At 49.8% G+C, this 12608-nt stretch overlaps 1 protein-coding gene across 1 annotated transcript in view; it reads right to left on the bottom strand.

Moving 5' to 3' along the window:
- MDGA1 (MAM domain containing glycosylphosphatidylinositol anchor 1) overlaps positions 1-12608 on the bottom strand; it is a 97458-nt gene that overhangs the window by 49232 nt on the left and 35618 nt on the right. Inside the window, exons 3-8 of the mRNA XM_010848740.1 lie at positions 9452-9626; positions 7897-8093; positions 7012-7144; positions 6535-6804; positions 4225-4554; positions 979-1275 (exon numbers count right to left, since the gene is read on the bottom strand). Of these exons, the coding sequence (XP_010847042.1) occupies positions 979-1275; positions 4225-4554; positions 6535-6804; positions 7012-7144; positions 7897-8093; positions 9452-9626 (1402 nt within the window). The remainder of the gene's footprint in view (positions 1-978; positions 1276-4224; positions 4555-6534; positions 6805-7011; positions 7145-7896; positions 8094-9451; positions 9627-12608) is intronic.

The raw sequence follows: 12608 nt of genomic DNA on the forward strand, positions 1-12608 counted from the left end.
AGCTGCCCCACGGGGAGGCGACGCATTCACCCCTACGCCCGCGCCCCTCCCCAACACCCCCCCAGCCTGGAAGGGTCTCAGGGCAGACACACACGGCGTACTCAACAGCCACACCTCCCGACCTGCAGATGCCTTCTCCTCCCCGCCTTAACTTCCAGCCGAGCTTCCCAGACGGGGCCTCTATTCGTGCCTCAAAGGGTCCCCTCACCCCGTGTGATGAAAAGCAACACAACGTCAGGGTTTAGAGCATGATCCCCGGAGCAAGATGGCTTAGGTTCAAAGCCCAGCTCTGCCTCTAAATAGCTGTGGGATCTTAGGAAAGTTTCTTAATGTCTGTGTGACACCAGTTTCCCTATTTGTAAAAATGGGTGAATAATAGAATCTATACACAGAGATGTTAAGGACTAGATAAGTTAGTGCATTAAGATACTCAGAACAGTGCTTGACACATGGCAGGTTAACTCTCGGGCTTCCCTGGTGGCTCGGAGAATAAGAATCCGCCTTCAATACAGAAGACCTGGGTTCTATCCCTGGGTTGGGAAGATCCCCTGGAGGAGGGTGTGGCAACCCACTCCAGTATTCCTTCTTGGAGAATCCCTATGGACAGAGGAGCCTGGCGGGCTACAGTCCATGGGGTCGCAAAGAGTCGGACACGACTGAGCGACTAAGCACACAGCATAGGTTAACTCATCATCACACTGAGGCAGTGTGTTCCCTTGAAGGTCCTTCTTCCTTCAAACTCTCATTTCCACTTGTCAAAATCAGTTCTTTGCTCACTGTGTCCCCGGGAATGAAGATGGGGTACAAGTGCCGCAAGGGTCATGGGCCTCCATGTCCTACAGCGCGGGAGTCAAGGAGGGGTTGGGGTACCAGCAGTAAGTGGAGGGGTTTGGTCGGACATGGAGGGTGGGGGTGAAGGGGTGAAGGAGACCGGGAGGGACAGCTCGGCGGTAGTCTGGGTGGGGCGGTGGGACTCACACTGAACGTTCAGCTGCACCTGGGCCTCGCGCTGGCGCACGTTGAAGCCATTATAGCGAGCGGTCTGGCAGCGGTAGGTCCCACTCATGTCGCGGCTCACGCGCTCCAGCCGCAGCTTCCCGTCTGGGGTTTCCTCCAGGGGCAGCCCCGATGGCAGCAACGCGGCCTCCTTGTCCACGCGGGACCACAGCACAGGCGGCCGAGGCTTGCCCCGCACTTCGCACTGCAGCTCAGCTGGCGAGCCCTCGCGCACAGTCACCACGGCCCTGCCCTTGGGCACGCTGATGGTGGGCGGCACTGCGGAGCGGGGGAGAGATAGCCAGGTTAGAGCTTCCCCCGACCCCACCCCCTTCCCTCCCCCCACGTTCGAACCTCCCTTTCCCATCCCAGAGCTCCCACAGATCCTGCAGTTTCTCCAAAGTAGAACTCCCCTCCCCCAAACCCTCTCCACTTCCTGGGCCTCTACCTCTCAAGGTCTCCCAACCTAGAAAGAGTACTGAAGTCGTCCAGGCCGATTCCTTTTATCCCCTAACCCCAACATTACTAAGTTTGGGGGATTCCATTTTTTATTCATTTATTTGGGGGGTGGAGGGGGTTCCACTTTTTAAATAGTTCTGCTGAATAGCTTCTCCCTTAATCCCCTCTCCAGCCCATCCGCCCTGCTCTAGTGAAAGCTTCCATCTTCTCTTTCTGGAGTGTTATCACAGATTCGTAGTCGGTCCCCTAGCATCCTCACCCTTCCTTCCAAAGTGATAGACTATCTGGGCTTTTGCAGGACACACAGCCAGAATGGAGACTACCTCCCAGCCTGCCATATGGCTGGCTGTGGTCATGTGACTAAATTCTGGCCAAGGCGGTGAGGAGAGGCTGTGCCTCTCTTCCTCCTTCCTGCAGGCTGGAATGCAGACTAATGGCTGCAGCTGGCACTGCCATTGTGGACAAAGTGGCACATGCTAAGGAGAACAGAATAGCAAGATGAGATGGAGCCTGGGGCTCTGAGGACTTGATGGAGCAGAACTACTATTCCAGCCTGGACTGCTCACTTTTACAAGAAGAAGAAGAAATACATATATAGCTCATTTAAAGCCACTATTATTTAGGCTTTTTCTGTCATTCACAGCCAAACCTAATCCAACTCAACACGTTGCCCAAATGAAGAGTCTTTAAAGACTTCCCAAGAGAGGATATTTGTATACATATAGCTGTGTATATACTGTGTATTCACTTTGCTGTGAAGCAGAAACTAACACAACATTGTAAAGCAATTATACTCCAATTAAAAAAAAAAAGACTTCCATGGGTCCCATCTCATATCACATCAAAAAAGTTAAAATGTCTTCATTAAATATAAATTGTAAATAACTCTACAAGGCAAGTTGAGGTCCAGTTATCTAGTTGGCATAATTTATGCTCTGTAAGCATTTATACATCTATTGACTTTAATGCTGTAGTTTTCTTTTTGCATTTTGGAGCCAATTAATTTATTTTTCCAATTCTACTCCATTTCCATAGGTTCTTTAAAAGCTTCCATGCCCTAGGCGTCAAGCTTATAGCCAAACGAAGGAAATGGCCCTGTACCCTCATTGATTTCCCTGTTTCTAAAACATCCCAGCTCTCAACCCTGTTATGCCCCACAAGCTAAAGGGCTGTCCCCCCTTTTTGAGGCCATACTGCCCTCAGGTTAAAACTCAAACCCCTTGGCTCTGAAACAAGGCCCTTACCTCTGTCAACCCTCAGCTTCATCTTCCCTTTCCCATCCTGAGTCCCAGCTGTGGGATCCACTTGTAAGGAACATACTTCCTGGATACAGCAAGTCTCCTATACCTTGGGGGCTCCCTGTCCCTCCTCTCCTGGGCTTGTTGCCTACACCTAGCAAATGCTCACATGGAACTTGGCTCCTCTAAGAAGTTGTCTCCCCTGATGACCCCAGGCAGCCTGGTCCTCCTCTCATGTCCCCAGGATGCTCTGCAGACCCCACGTTTAGCTCCTGCGTCTTATCTAAGGTTTGTTCTTCCTTTTCCTGCACCTTGCCTGACCCCTCCACAACAGGTCTATCTCTCTGGCTAGGCAGTGAGCTCTGAGAATGAGGCTGTGGTTCATGGCTCGGTTCCCCAGCTCCTCACCCAGGACATGGCTCAGGATTTAAGAAATGGATTTGTGGAATCCGTGGAGCCTAGTTCACTCCCTAAGCCCAGCTCAGGTCTGTCTCCTTCTGGAAGCCTTTCCTGATGCCTCCAGCCTCTGGCTCCTCCCTGTTCAAGTATCAGGATGGGAAGGGCCTCCAAGGCCATCTGGTCCAGTGTCTCATAGAGGAGAGACTGAGGCCCAGAGAGTCAAAGAGGTTTAGCCAAAGTCAGCCAGCAACTCAATGCAAGGTAGTGGGGGCTGGAGATGAGATTCCAGAGACTTTGTCCAGAGTCAGTCCCTCCAAACTCTTTTTCCAAGTGTAAATCTTTCAGGGGTGGCTGAGAGCAAGATCTGAAGTCAGGCTGCCTGGGTTTGAATCCCAGCTCCACCACCAACACTCCTCCAGTTGATGTGTTAAACTCTCTGAGCCTAAGTTTCTTCATCTCTAAAACCTGAAGATGAACCATCTACCCCACATAGTAAATCTTGAACGTGAATGAGATAAATACAAAATCATCAGAACATACAGTGAACACTCACTAAATGTTGGCTATTATTTCATTATTATTTTTTATTATTATTGGTATAAAGACCCAAATTCTCTGCAAAATCTGGCCCCTGCCAACCTCTCCACTCTCATCTGACTCCATTCTCCCAGCCACATTCTCCTTCTTTCAGGGCTCCAAATGGTTCATGGACTTTCCTGCCTCAGTGTCTTTGCACATGCTGATTCCTTGGCCTGCCTTTTTCTTCCACCCTCTTGCTCTCTTGTGCCTACTAAAATCCTGCCCCTCCCTCAGATCTAGATCAAAGCTATCTTAGGAAACTCTTTCCTGACTCTTATGCATCACAGTTTGCAGTGATATCTTTATTTGTGGGATGATCTGAAACACATTTGCTAGTAAGTCCAATGAGGGCAGAACCTGTTTTGCCTACCACTTTACTGCAGTGCCTAGCACAGTGCCTGGCATATAATGCATGTTTAATAAATGCATGCAGCATGAACAAATGGTGTCCTCCTCACTGCAGCCTCCCTTTCTCAAGCTGCTGCCCCCTCCCCTCTGTGGGGCTCTCCAGCCCCTTCCCATCCTCCCTGTTGCCCCACCTCCAGCTGCCCACCTGTCTCAGAGGAGATGTTGACCTCGACACTCAGGTCGGGCACAGGTGCCCCCGGGAAGGAAGCCACGCACAGGTAGGTGCCGTAGTCACTGAAGTGCAGGTCAATGAGCTCTAGGCTGCTGGTGACGGCAGGCAACTCGGGGTCATTGCGAGTCACCAGCAGCCTCTTGGACATGCGTGCTGGCTTGCCATTCTTGAACCACTGGTAGGTCACCTTCTCCTGGGGCACTGCGTCCACGTGGCATGACAGCTTCAGATCCTGGCCCAGCTGTATGTTCTCGCTCTCTTTGATCACATCTGGGGTGATCTGGAATGTGGCATTCTTCATGGCTATGGGTGGAAGGAGAGGAAAGGGTGGCTGGGGCTGGCCCAAAGCCAGGGTTCCCTGTCTCACCACCGCCATCCAGATGCGGCTCCTCGCCTCCAGCTGGCCTTCCTGGAGGTCGGGGTCTACAACCCCATTCCCAGGAGAAACCATCACGTTTTCTGCTTGGAAATTGTTCTGCTTGCTCAGATGTGTTTCCAAAAGTTCAAAAAAAGCTGGCTGTAGAAAAGTCAGTTTTAGTAATCAATACAGCCACAGTTGACCATACACTATGAGAGACCCTGTTCTAAACACCTAAAATGTGTTTCTTCATTTAGCCCACCCCACAGTCTGTGAGGGAGGCATTTTATTGTCCCTGCTTTACAAAGGAGAGAACTGAGGCTCAGACAGTTTAATCCACTTGCTCAAAGAAGTAAATAGCCAATTTATTTACACACACTTCAGTGTGCTCTGAATTCACACTCAGAGCCTATGTTGTTAGCTACTATGCTGCTTTATATTTATTGTTGTTTTAAACCTGGAATATACAAAATTCAAATTTTGGAAGGAAGCACTAGAATATACTACTGGTTATATGTAGAGAATGGGACTGAAGGGGACTGAGGGGAGACTTCTAACTTGCCCTTTTATGCTGTTTAGTTCTTTGCAACAGTTTGTGTCATTAAAAAAAAAAAGACTAATACAATCATCTTATTGCAATTACATAAAAATACAGAGTTTAGAAAGAAAATGGTGTGGCCTCTTTTAGAAATCTGAATATTGTTTTATGTATGCCAAGAGGTAGAATGCTTAATATTAGGTGCTCATTGGCAAGGACTCTATAACAGCCATAAATCACGACTGGGCTGAGTGAAACAGGCTGTATGTCACCCCAAGAGGTGACCACAAGTATTTGATGTAAATCGCAATCTTATCAAGCCAGGTTAATTTTAAAGGTCAAATGGAATCAGGTGGAGAAAAACAATCTTCTGATGGGAGAAGTACCATCAAAGGGAAAAGTAGTCATTATATAACCACAGTTTGACTATTATCTTTCTCACTACTTAATCAGAATTAAGTAAAAAGTCATAGAGTGCCAGCTTCTTTTTTGTGAGGAGAATCAGGGAGAGACTGGTCAGTGAGAGATGAACAAAGAAGAGTGTTCATTTCATCAGAAGGTTCTCAATTGAATTTGACAAAAGCTGTATTTTACTTTCAAATGCTAAAAAGCTGGAAACAAGCCTGGATCTTTAAAAAAAAAAATCTTTAAAAATAAATTTAAAAACAGTAACCTAAAGCTGTACAAGCAGAAGAATTTAAAGGTTTCTCCTTATAAGAAAAGCAGTAAAATCAAGATCTTATCAAGCAGCTAATGATCATTACTGAGGCTGAAATCTAGTTAGGAAAGTATCTGTACTTCTTTAGATTGTGCTCCAAGTTTTAATCATTTTTACATTTAGTAATCATCTTCATACTTACTGAAATGCTTTGCTAATAAAGATTTACATAGGAAGCATGTGCAAATGTGTTTTATTTTCACTTTGATTCTATTAATCTTGTAGAAACCGTTGTACAGGCAGGAAGTCAGGAAATTTCTGTTAGAGACTAGAATGTCCAAATTTAGCCTCAGGCAACCTCAGTTTCCCAATCTAAAAAAATTCAAAGTGATCAACAGCAGCCCTTCCCACATCTTGGCTTGCTGAGGTTATATTTGAAAATGTAGACTGTAAGCTGTAAATAAAACTCTATATATCATATTGTTAATTGGCTATACCCCAATAAAAAGTTAAAAAAAAAACTTTAATACAAATTTTAGTCCTGCCATCTGCTGGCAGACACCTGAATTACAGGGAAACTAAAGTGCCTGGAACCTTCTTCCTCAGCCTCTCCCTCCTACCAAGGAAAAGAAGACAGGCCCCTTTCCCCTTCCAGTTCCTGAGCAACAGGAACCCTGTCTGCTTCCCAAGTTCCTTCCCCCATGCCCCCCCACCCCCAAAGCCACGTACATCGCACCAGGAGGTTGACAGTCTTCTTGGCAGGGTTGCCCACATTGTTGGTAGCTGTGCAGTTGTAGTAGCCAGAGTCTCGGGCCTGCACTGAAGGGATGCTGAGGGTGCCACCCTGGGCCAGGGCACCCAGGGGCAGCGGGCCTGGCCCATGGGACCACTGCAGTTGGGGGAGGGGATCACCACCAGTCAGCAGACACTGTACCGTCACATTCTCCCCAGGGTTCACCACCAGAGTTTCGTTCACAGACAGCTTCAGGGCTGGTGGTGCTGGGAGGACAAGAATGGGGTCTCAGGGGACTGAGGCAGAGCTAGACGTGGGGGAGCAGAGGCAAGGAGAGAAGGCCTCTTGGGGGGGGTGGGGGGAGGAGGAAGCAGGCAGGAGGGAGAGGGCACAGACTCGTGGTCAAGTGCCTGGAGTCCTGGCTGAGGACACAGCACAGGCGGGCAAGGGGCGGGGCAGGGAGGGGTCTGTACCCGTGGTGTTGGTGAGCTGGAAGCTGACAGCCTTGTCCGGGATGCCGCACACGTTGCGTACAGATACCTGGCAGCTGTAGCTGGCATAGTCCTGGGGCCGCAGGTTCTTCAGCTTCAGGACCTTGGTCTCCCCCTGGGCAGCGACCACTAGGGTGAGGGGCCTGCTTGGGTCTCCAGGGCTCTCACACACACTCACCAAGCACCAGAGGCTAAAGCAAATTCCTATTCACGACTGAGCCTGGAGTGGATGCCACACTCCCCATACCCTGGCCTTGCATGGGTCCGAGGGTGTCCTGGTACACAATGGCCAGGACTCAGCCTCGGTTTCCCCATTTGAGGAAATGGAAGGGTAAGGCGGGAATCCCGCTCTGTCTCACAATCCATACAAATACAGGGCTGGCCTTGCAGGCCATGGCCACATGTGGAGTCTTGACAGCTAGGAAAGCTGCCTCTGAAAGCTCTCCCCTGAAGGATGGCTTCATCACCATCTCCTGGGATGGCAGGAGACCCTTGGGGAGTGAGTCGTCTTTATCCCAACCCCTCCTGTGCCTGCCATGGGTTCCCAAGACCCTGCCAGCCAGCAACAGGTGGGGATGACTTGTCTGCCCCCCGGGGATGCTTTCCTAATTGGCGATGTTCTTAAAGGGCTCTCCTGTCATCACTGCTCCCTGACCTTTCTGTCTTGGTTCTGTCTACCCCAGGCTGTCTGAAGCCCAATCAGAATGCTTGCTTCTGATGTCAGAAGAAAATTGTTGGAGTCAGGGAAGTCCTTGGAACTCCAGGTGGTGAGGCCTCAGCCCCGCTGCACCTCTCCTTTGGGAGGTACAGAAGGAAGAGTGTGGGGTAAGCCATGAGGAGAGCAAGCCAGCTGCCGCCCATTCTGACCTGGGTGTAGAGGGGCTCATAGATGTCAACCCCATTGTCCTGGCTGTGAGACAGGGTGTCGGAGCCCCGCTTCCAGATGAAGCGGGCAGGTGGGTTGGAGTTGACCGTACAGCGCAGGAACACCGTCTTCTCCTGGTAGAAGTTGCCTCTGACATCACTCACTGTCTGGTGCACCGTCAGCACGGGCTCATCCAGGTCTGCAAGGGCACAGTCCCGGTGGAGTCAGAGCTGCATGACCCCGAGGTTGGGGGGGGGGTTGCCTTGAGCCCCTGGCAGCCCTCAGGGAAAGTTAAGCCACCCTCATGGGATGCTTCCATAGAACTACATGCTCTGCCAGCCCTGCAAGTTTGACCAACCTGTCAGAGACAGGGGACTGAACTTGTGGGTGTCTCAGCTATCCCTCCCCAGGGACCTGCACTGGGGGGCGGTGGGGGCAGGGGGTGTCTTCACCTCCTATCACGGGATAGAGGAATCAGCTGAGACTGGAAATCAGGCCATGCCTGCCAGCTCCTTCCCGCTGCAAAAACTTGAGAAATGACCCTTGGCCCCAAGGCTTGGCAGACTCCTGGGTGGCTGATGGGGGATAAAAGAGAGGGCCTGGGGTTTCATTGCTCACCACTCTATCAGGTCCCATCTGGGGGGCAGGGGATGTATTTAATAGGCAGGTTGATTGTAGGTACTAAGATGGTGGCAGATAGATCGTTGGGCCTGGCCCCACAGCTTCTGGGTACCTAGGTCAGCCTGAATGGGCACAGAGGTGGGTGGTAAGCAGGCAGATAGCCTCCTGGGGTCAAAGGGAATCCATGGAGGGCAGGCAGGGATTGGAAGCTTCTCATTCAGCCAGCAGCGAGGACTGAGGGGTGCCTGGTCCTGCAAATGTTGGGTTAGGGAAGTTTTAGAGCTGCCCTGGGACAAAAGCAGAGATATGAGGTGTGGTAGGAAGGGCACTGGGCCATAGTCAAGAGACCTAGGCAGTCAGCAAGTCACAAGCCTTTGGTCTCAGTTTCTTCATCTGTGGAATGGGTATAATCCAACCTGTCCTGGCCTCCCTGACCACTTTACAGGGATGCTCTAAGGTTCATATTTGATTATGATGGGAATGGGTCTGCTGCTGCTAAGTCACTTCAGTCGTGTCCGACTCTGTGCGACCCCATAAACGGCAGCACACCAGGATCCCCGGTCCCTGAGATTCTCCAGGCAAGAATGCTGGAGTGGGTTGCCATTTCCTTCTCCAAAGCATGAAAGTGAAAAGTGAAAGTGAAGTCGCTCAGTCGTGTCCAACTCTTAGCGACCCCATGGACTGCAGCCCACCAGGCTCCTCTGTCCATGGGATTCTCCAGGCAAGAGTACTGGAGTGGGGTGCCATTACCTTCTCTGGGAATGGGTCAGGGTAGTGCAAATCGAAGGAACATCAAAAATGCCCTTCTCTAACCCGGCAGAGAGTCTCTACCATTGTTTTCCATGGAGGTGCCACGTCTCCACCCTCCTCCCCACTCCTTCTTCCCAGCCTGAGCCCCCAGGAGCAGGCCCCTGGCTGAGAGGGGACCCGACTCACACTGCACGTCCACCCGGATGGACTTGATGGCTGGTACGCCCACGCCGTTCTCAGCCTTGCAGTAGTAGCGGCCACCCTGCGTGCGCGCAATGCGCTCGATGCGAAGCGTCTCATTGAACACTGACGTCTCCTGGAACTTGTCCGAAGCGCTCCCAGCTGTCTTAGTCCAACGCACCTGGGCCAGCCAGGCAGGATACAATCAGACCCGGCGCGGGGGCTCCCCGCCCACTCCCATACTTTTCCACAAGTGTATGCAGGCTATACACAGGCCTGGGAAGCTAACCCAAACAGCCTCGAAGAAATGCACACTGGAGGTGGGACCTCTCAGTGAAGAGCCTGGGCAATCTAGGAGCAGATGGAGGAGGTTTTTATAAAGTTAGAACGTGCAATTGTTAAGAGAATCGATTTGTGGGCAAGTTACCCAACCTCTCCTGCCTTCCTTTCTGCATCTCTAAAATGGAAATATTACTCCTTTCCTGGGCTTATTGGGAAAACTAAACGAGTATATAGTTAGTGCCTGGAAGAGTAAGACTTCGATTAAATTTTTGTTATCCCATTTTTTTAGCTTAGTGGCATGGGTAGTTTACTCATCTCCTAGTTTCAGACTTCTCATGTATGAAAGAGGTCTATGTGGTAGCCAGCCTCTACCTTGGATGGCCCCCAGCGGTCTCCACCTCCTGATAGTCACACCTTTCTGTAGTTCTCTCCCATTTTGTACCAGGAATGGTCCATGTGACCAACAGAATTTGGCAGGGGTGATGGTGTGTCTCTCTCATCTCACCACCCTTACTCTACCCTGATAGACCCAGGGGTTACAAAACTTGGGGAAGACTACAGCAGCTTCTGAGCGCCGAAGAATTGATGCTTTTGAACTGTGGTGTTGGAGAAGACTCTTGAGAGTCCCTTGGACTGCAAGGAGATCTAACCAGTCCATTCTAAAGGAGATCAGCCCTGGGTGTTCTTTGGAAGGAATGATGCTGAAGCTGAAACTCCAGTGCTTTGGCCACTTCACGCGAAGAGTTGACTCATTGGAAAAGACTCTGATGCTGGGAGGAATTGGGGGCAGGAGGAGAAGGGGACGACAGAGGATGAGATGGCTGGATGGCATGACTGACTCGATGGACGTGAGTTTGAGTGAACTCTGGGAGTTGGTGATGGACAGGGAGGCCTGGCGTGCTGCGATTCATGGGGTCGCAAAGAGTCGGACACGACTGAGCGACTGAACTGAACAGCAGCTTCAGGCCATTCAGACGTTGATCAGAGGGTGTTTTGGAGAAAGAACAAGACCATGAAAAAGATTTTTTTCTTTTTGTACTTGACATTTTGCAGTTTTACCATGATTTACCTAGATGGGGTTTGTTTACAAACTGCTTAGGGCCTGGTTTATCCATCAAAGAATTTATAGCATTCTTCAGTTCTACAAAATTCTCAGCCTTTATCTCTTTAAAGATTGCTGCCTCTAAGTTTTATCTAGTCCTTCTAGAATGCCTTGATTTATGTTATAGCTTCTCATTCTCCCAACTTCCTTTTTACACTTGGCATCCCTGTCTTCTCCAGACTGCACTGTAGCTGATTTGGATCTATCGTCCAATTCACCAGTTTCTTCTTTAGCTACTTCTATGGCTTTGAGGTCAAATTTTTCTAAAGACTGTATCATTTTTTACTTCTAGGATTTCTGTTCGCTTTTTTCCATATCCTTAACTGACCAGTTTATAATCTCCTGTCTTGTGGATTCTATTCCTTCCATTATCTCTTTAAACATTTTAAATATATTTATTTTAAGGATTCCCTCCAGATTGCTCTATGATCTCTGTTTTCTCAGATGTGAGTTGTTCAATTATTTGGGGTCTATGGACTGGCTCTCCCAGCACTGCATTTTAAGATGTTTTAAAATTTCACCCCATGGGCTTGTATTCAGGAGGAATTACTTCAAAAGTCCCACTTGGGCCCTGACATGCCTGTCTGGGGTGTAACTATATGGCTGCCTACACCCAAGATACATGGATTTACAGGTTCAAACCATTTTTTATATGTTTCTCAGCTTAAGATTGCCTTACCACTTGGACAGTGCAAGATACAGACTGGATTTGGGTTATTCCCTCAAAGGTGACTCTGCACCCACACCCTGAAGCAAAAGTCTGCTCCCTGCTGTGACTCTGGGCTGTGGGGCAGAGATCTGGTCCCCATTCATAGGTGGTATCACTCGTATTAAGCTTCCAGTTTTAGGTAGAGGGTCCAGCTCCAGCTCTAGTTATAGATGAGCCTGTGGCCTCAGCTCATACCACCCATGTGTGTATTAATACTACTGTCTCTGAAGTGAGTATGTCCCTCCAAGGACCAGGTTCTTCAGCTTTTGCTCACTGCCATTGCTGTAGAGTTCTTCTTCCTTTTGGCCACAGACATTCCCTCTCTCTTGCTGTTAGTTGGCAGTAGGGAATTCCAGGAGCACTCATTCCCCCATGTGACCACAAAGCAGGTCATAAGATGGTACTTGCTCCACCCTGAGACTGTGGATGCTCCATGGCAATGGGAACTGCAGCTGTATCCTCAGGACCCATCATAGTACTCGGCACATAGCTGCTGCTGCTGCTGCTAAGCCACTTCAATTGTGTCCAACTCTGTGCGACCCCATAGATGGCAGCCCACCAGGCTCCCCTGTCCCTGGGATTCTCCAGGCAAGAATGCTGGAGTGGGTTGCCATTTCCTTCTCCAAAGCATGAAAGCGAAAAGTGAAAGTGAAGTCGCTTAGTCATGTCCGACTCTTAGCGACCTCATGGACTGCAGCCTACCAGGCTCCTCCGCCCATGGGATTTTCCAAGCAAGAGTACTGGAGTGGGTTGCCATTGCCTTCTCCTGGCACATAACAGGTGCTCAATATTTATTGCAAGGAAATGAGCAAAAAAGGCACTGGAAGGCATTTCAGAAGAGGTAAAGAGCAGCAGCTAGGGGCCTCCCTGGCAGCCTAGTGGTTAAGACTCCATGCTTCCAGTACAGGGGCACAGGTTGCATCTCTGGTCAGGGAACTCAGATCCCACATGCCACACGGGGTACTCAAAAAAAGAGAGAGAGAAGGTGAGCAGTGGCTACAGCAAGAACGAACAGGGTATTTCTGGACAGGTTCACCGAAGACAAGGTGTGAGGAGGATGGCGGTGGGAG

This window comes from Bison bison, unplaced genomic scaffold (genome assembly GCF_000754665.1).
Source record: "Bison bison bison isolate TAMUID 2011002044 unplaced genomic scaffold, Bison_UMD1.0 scf7180017864270, whole genome shotgun sequence".
Taxonomy (NCBI): domain Eukaryota; kingdom Metazoa; phylum Chordata; class Mammalia; order Artiodactyla; family Bovidae; genus Bison; species Bison bison.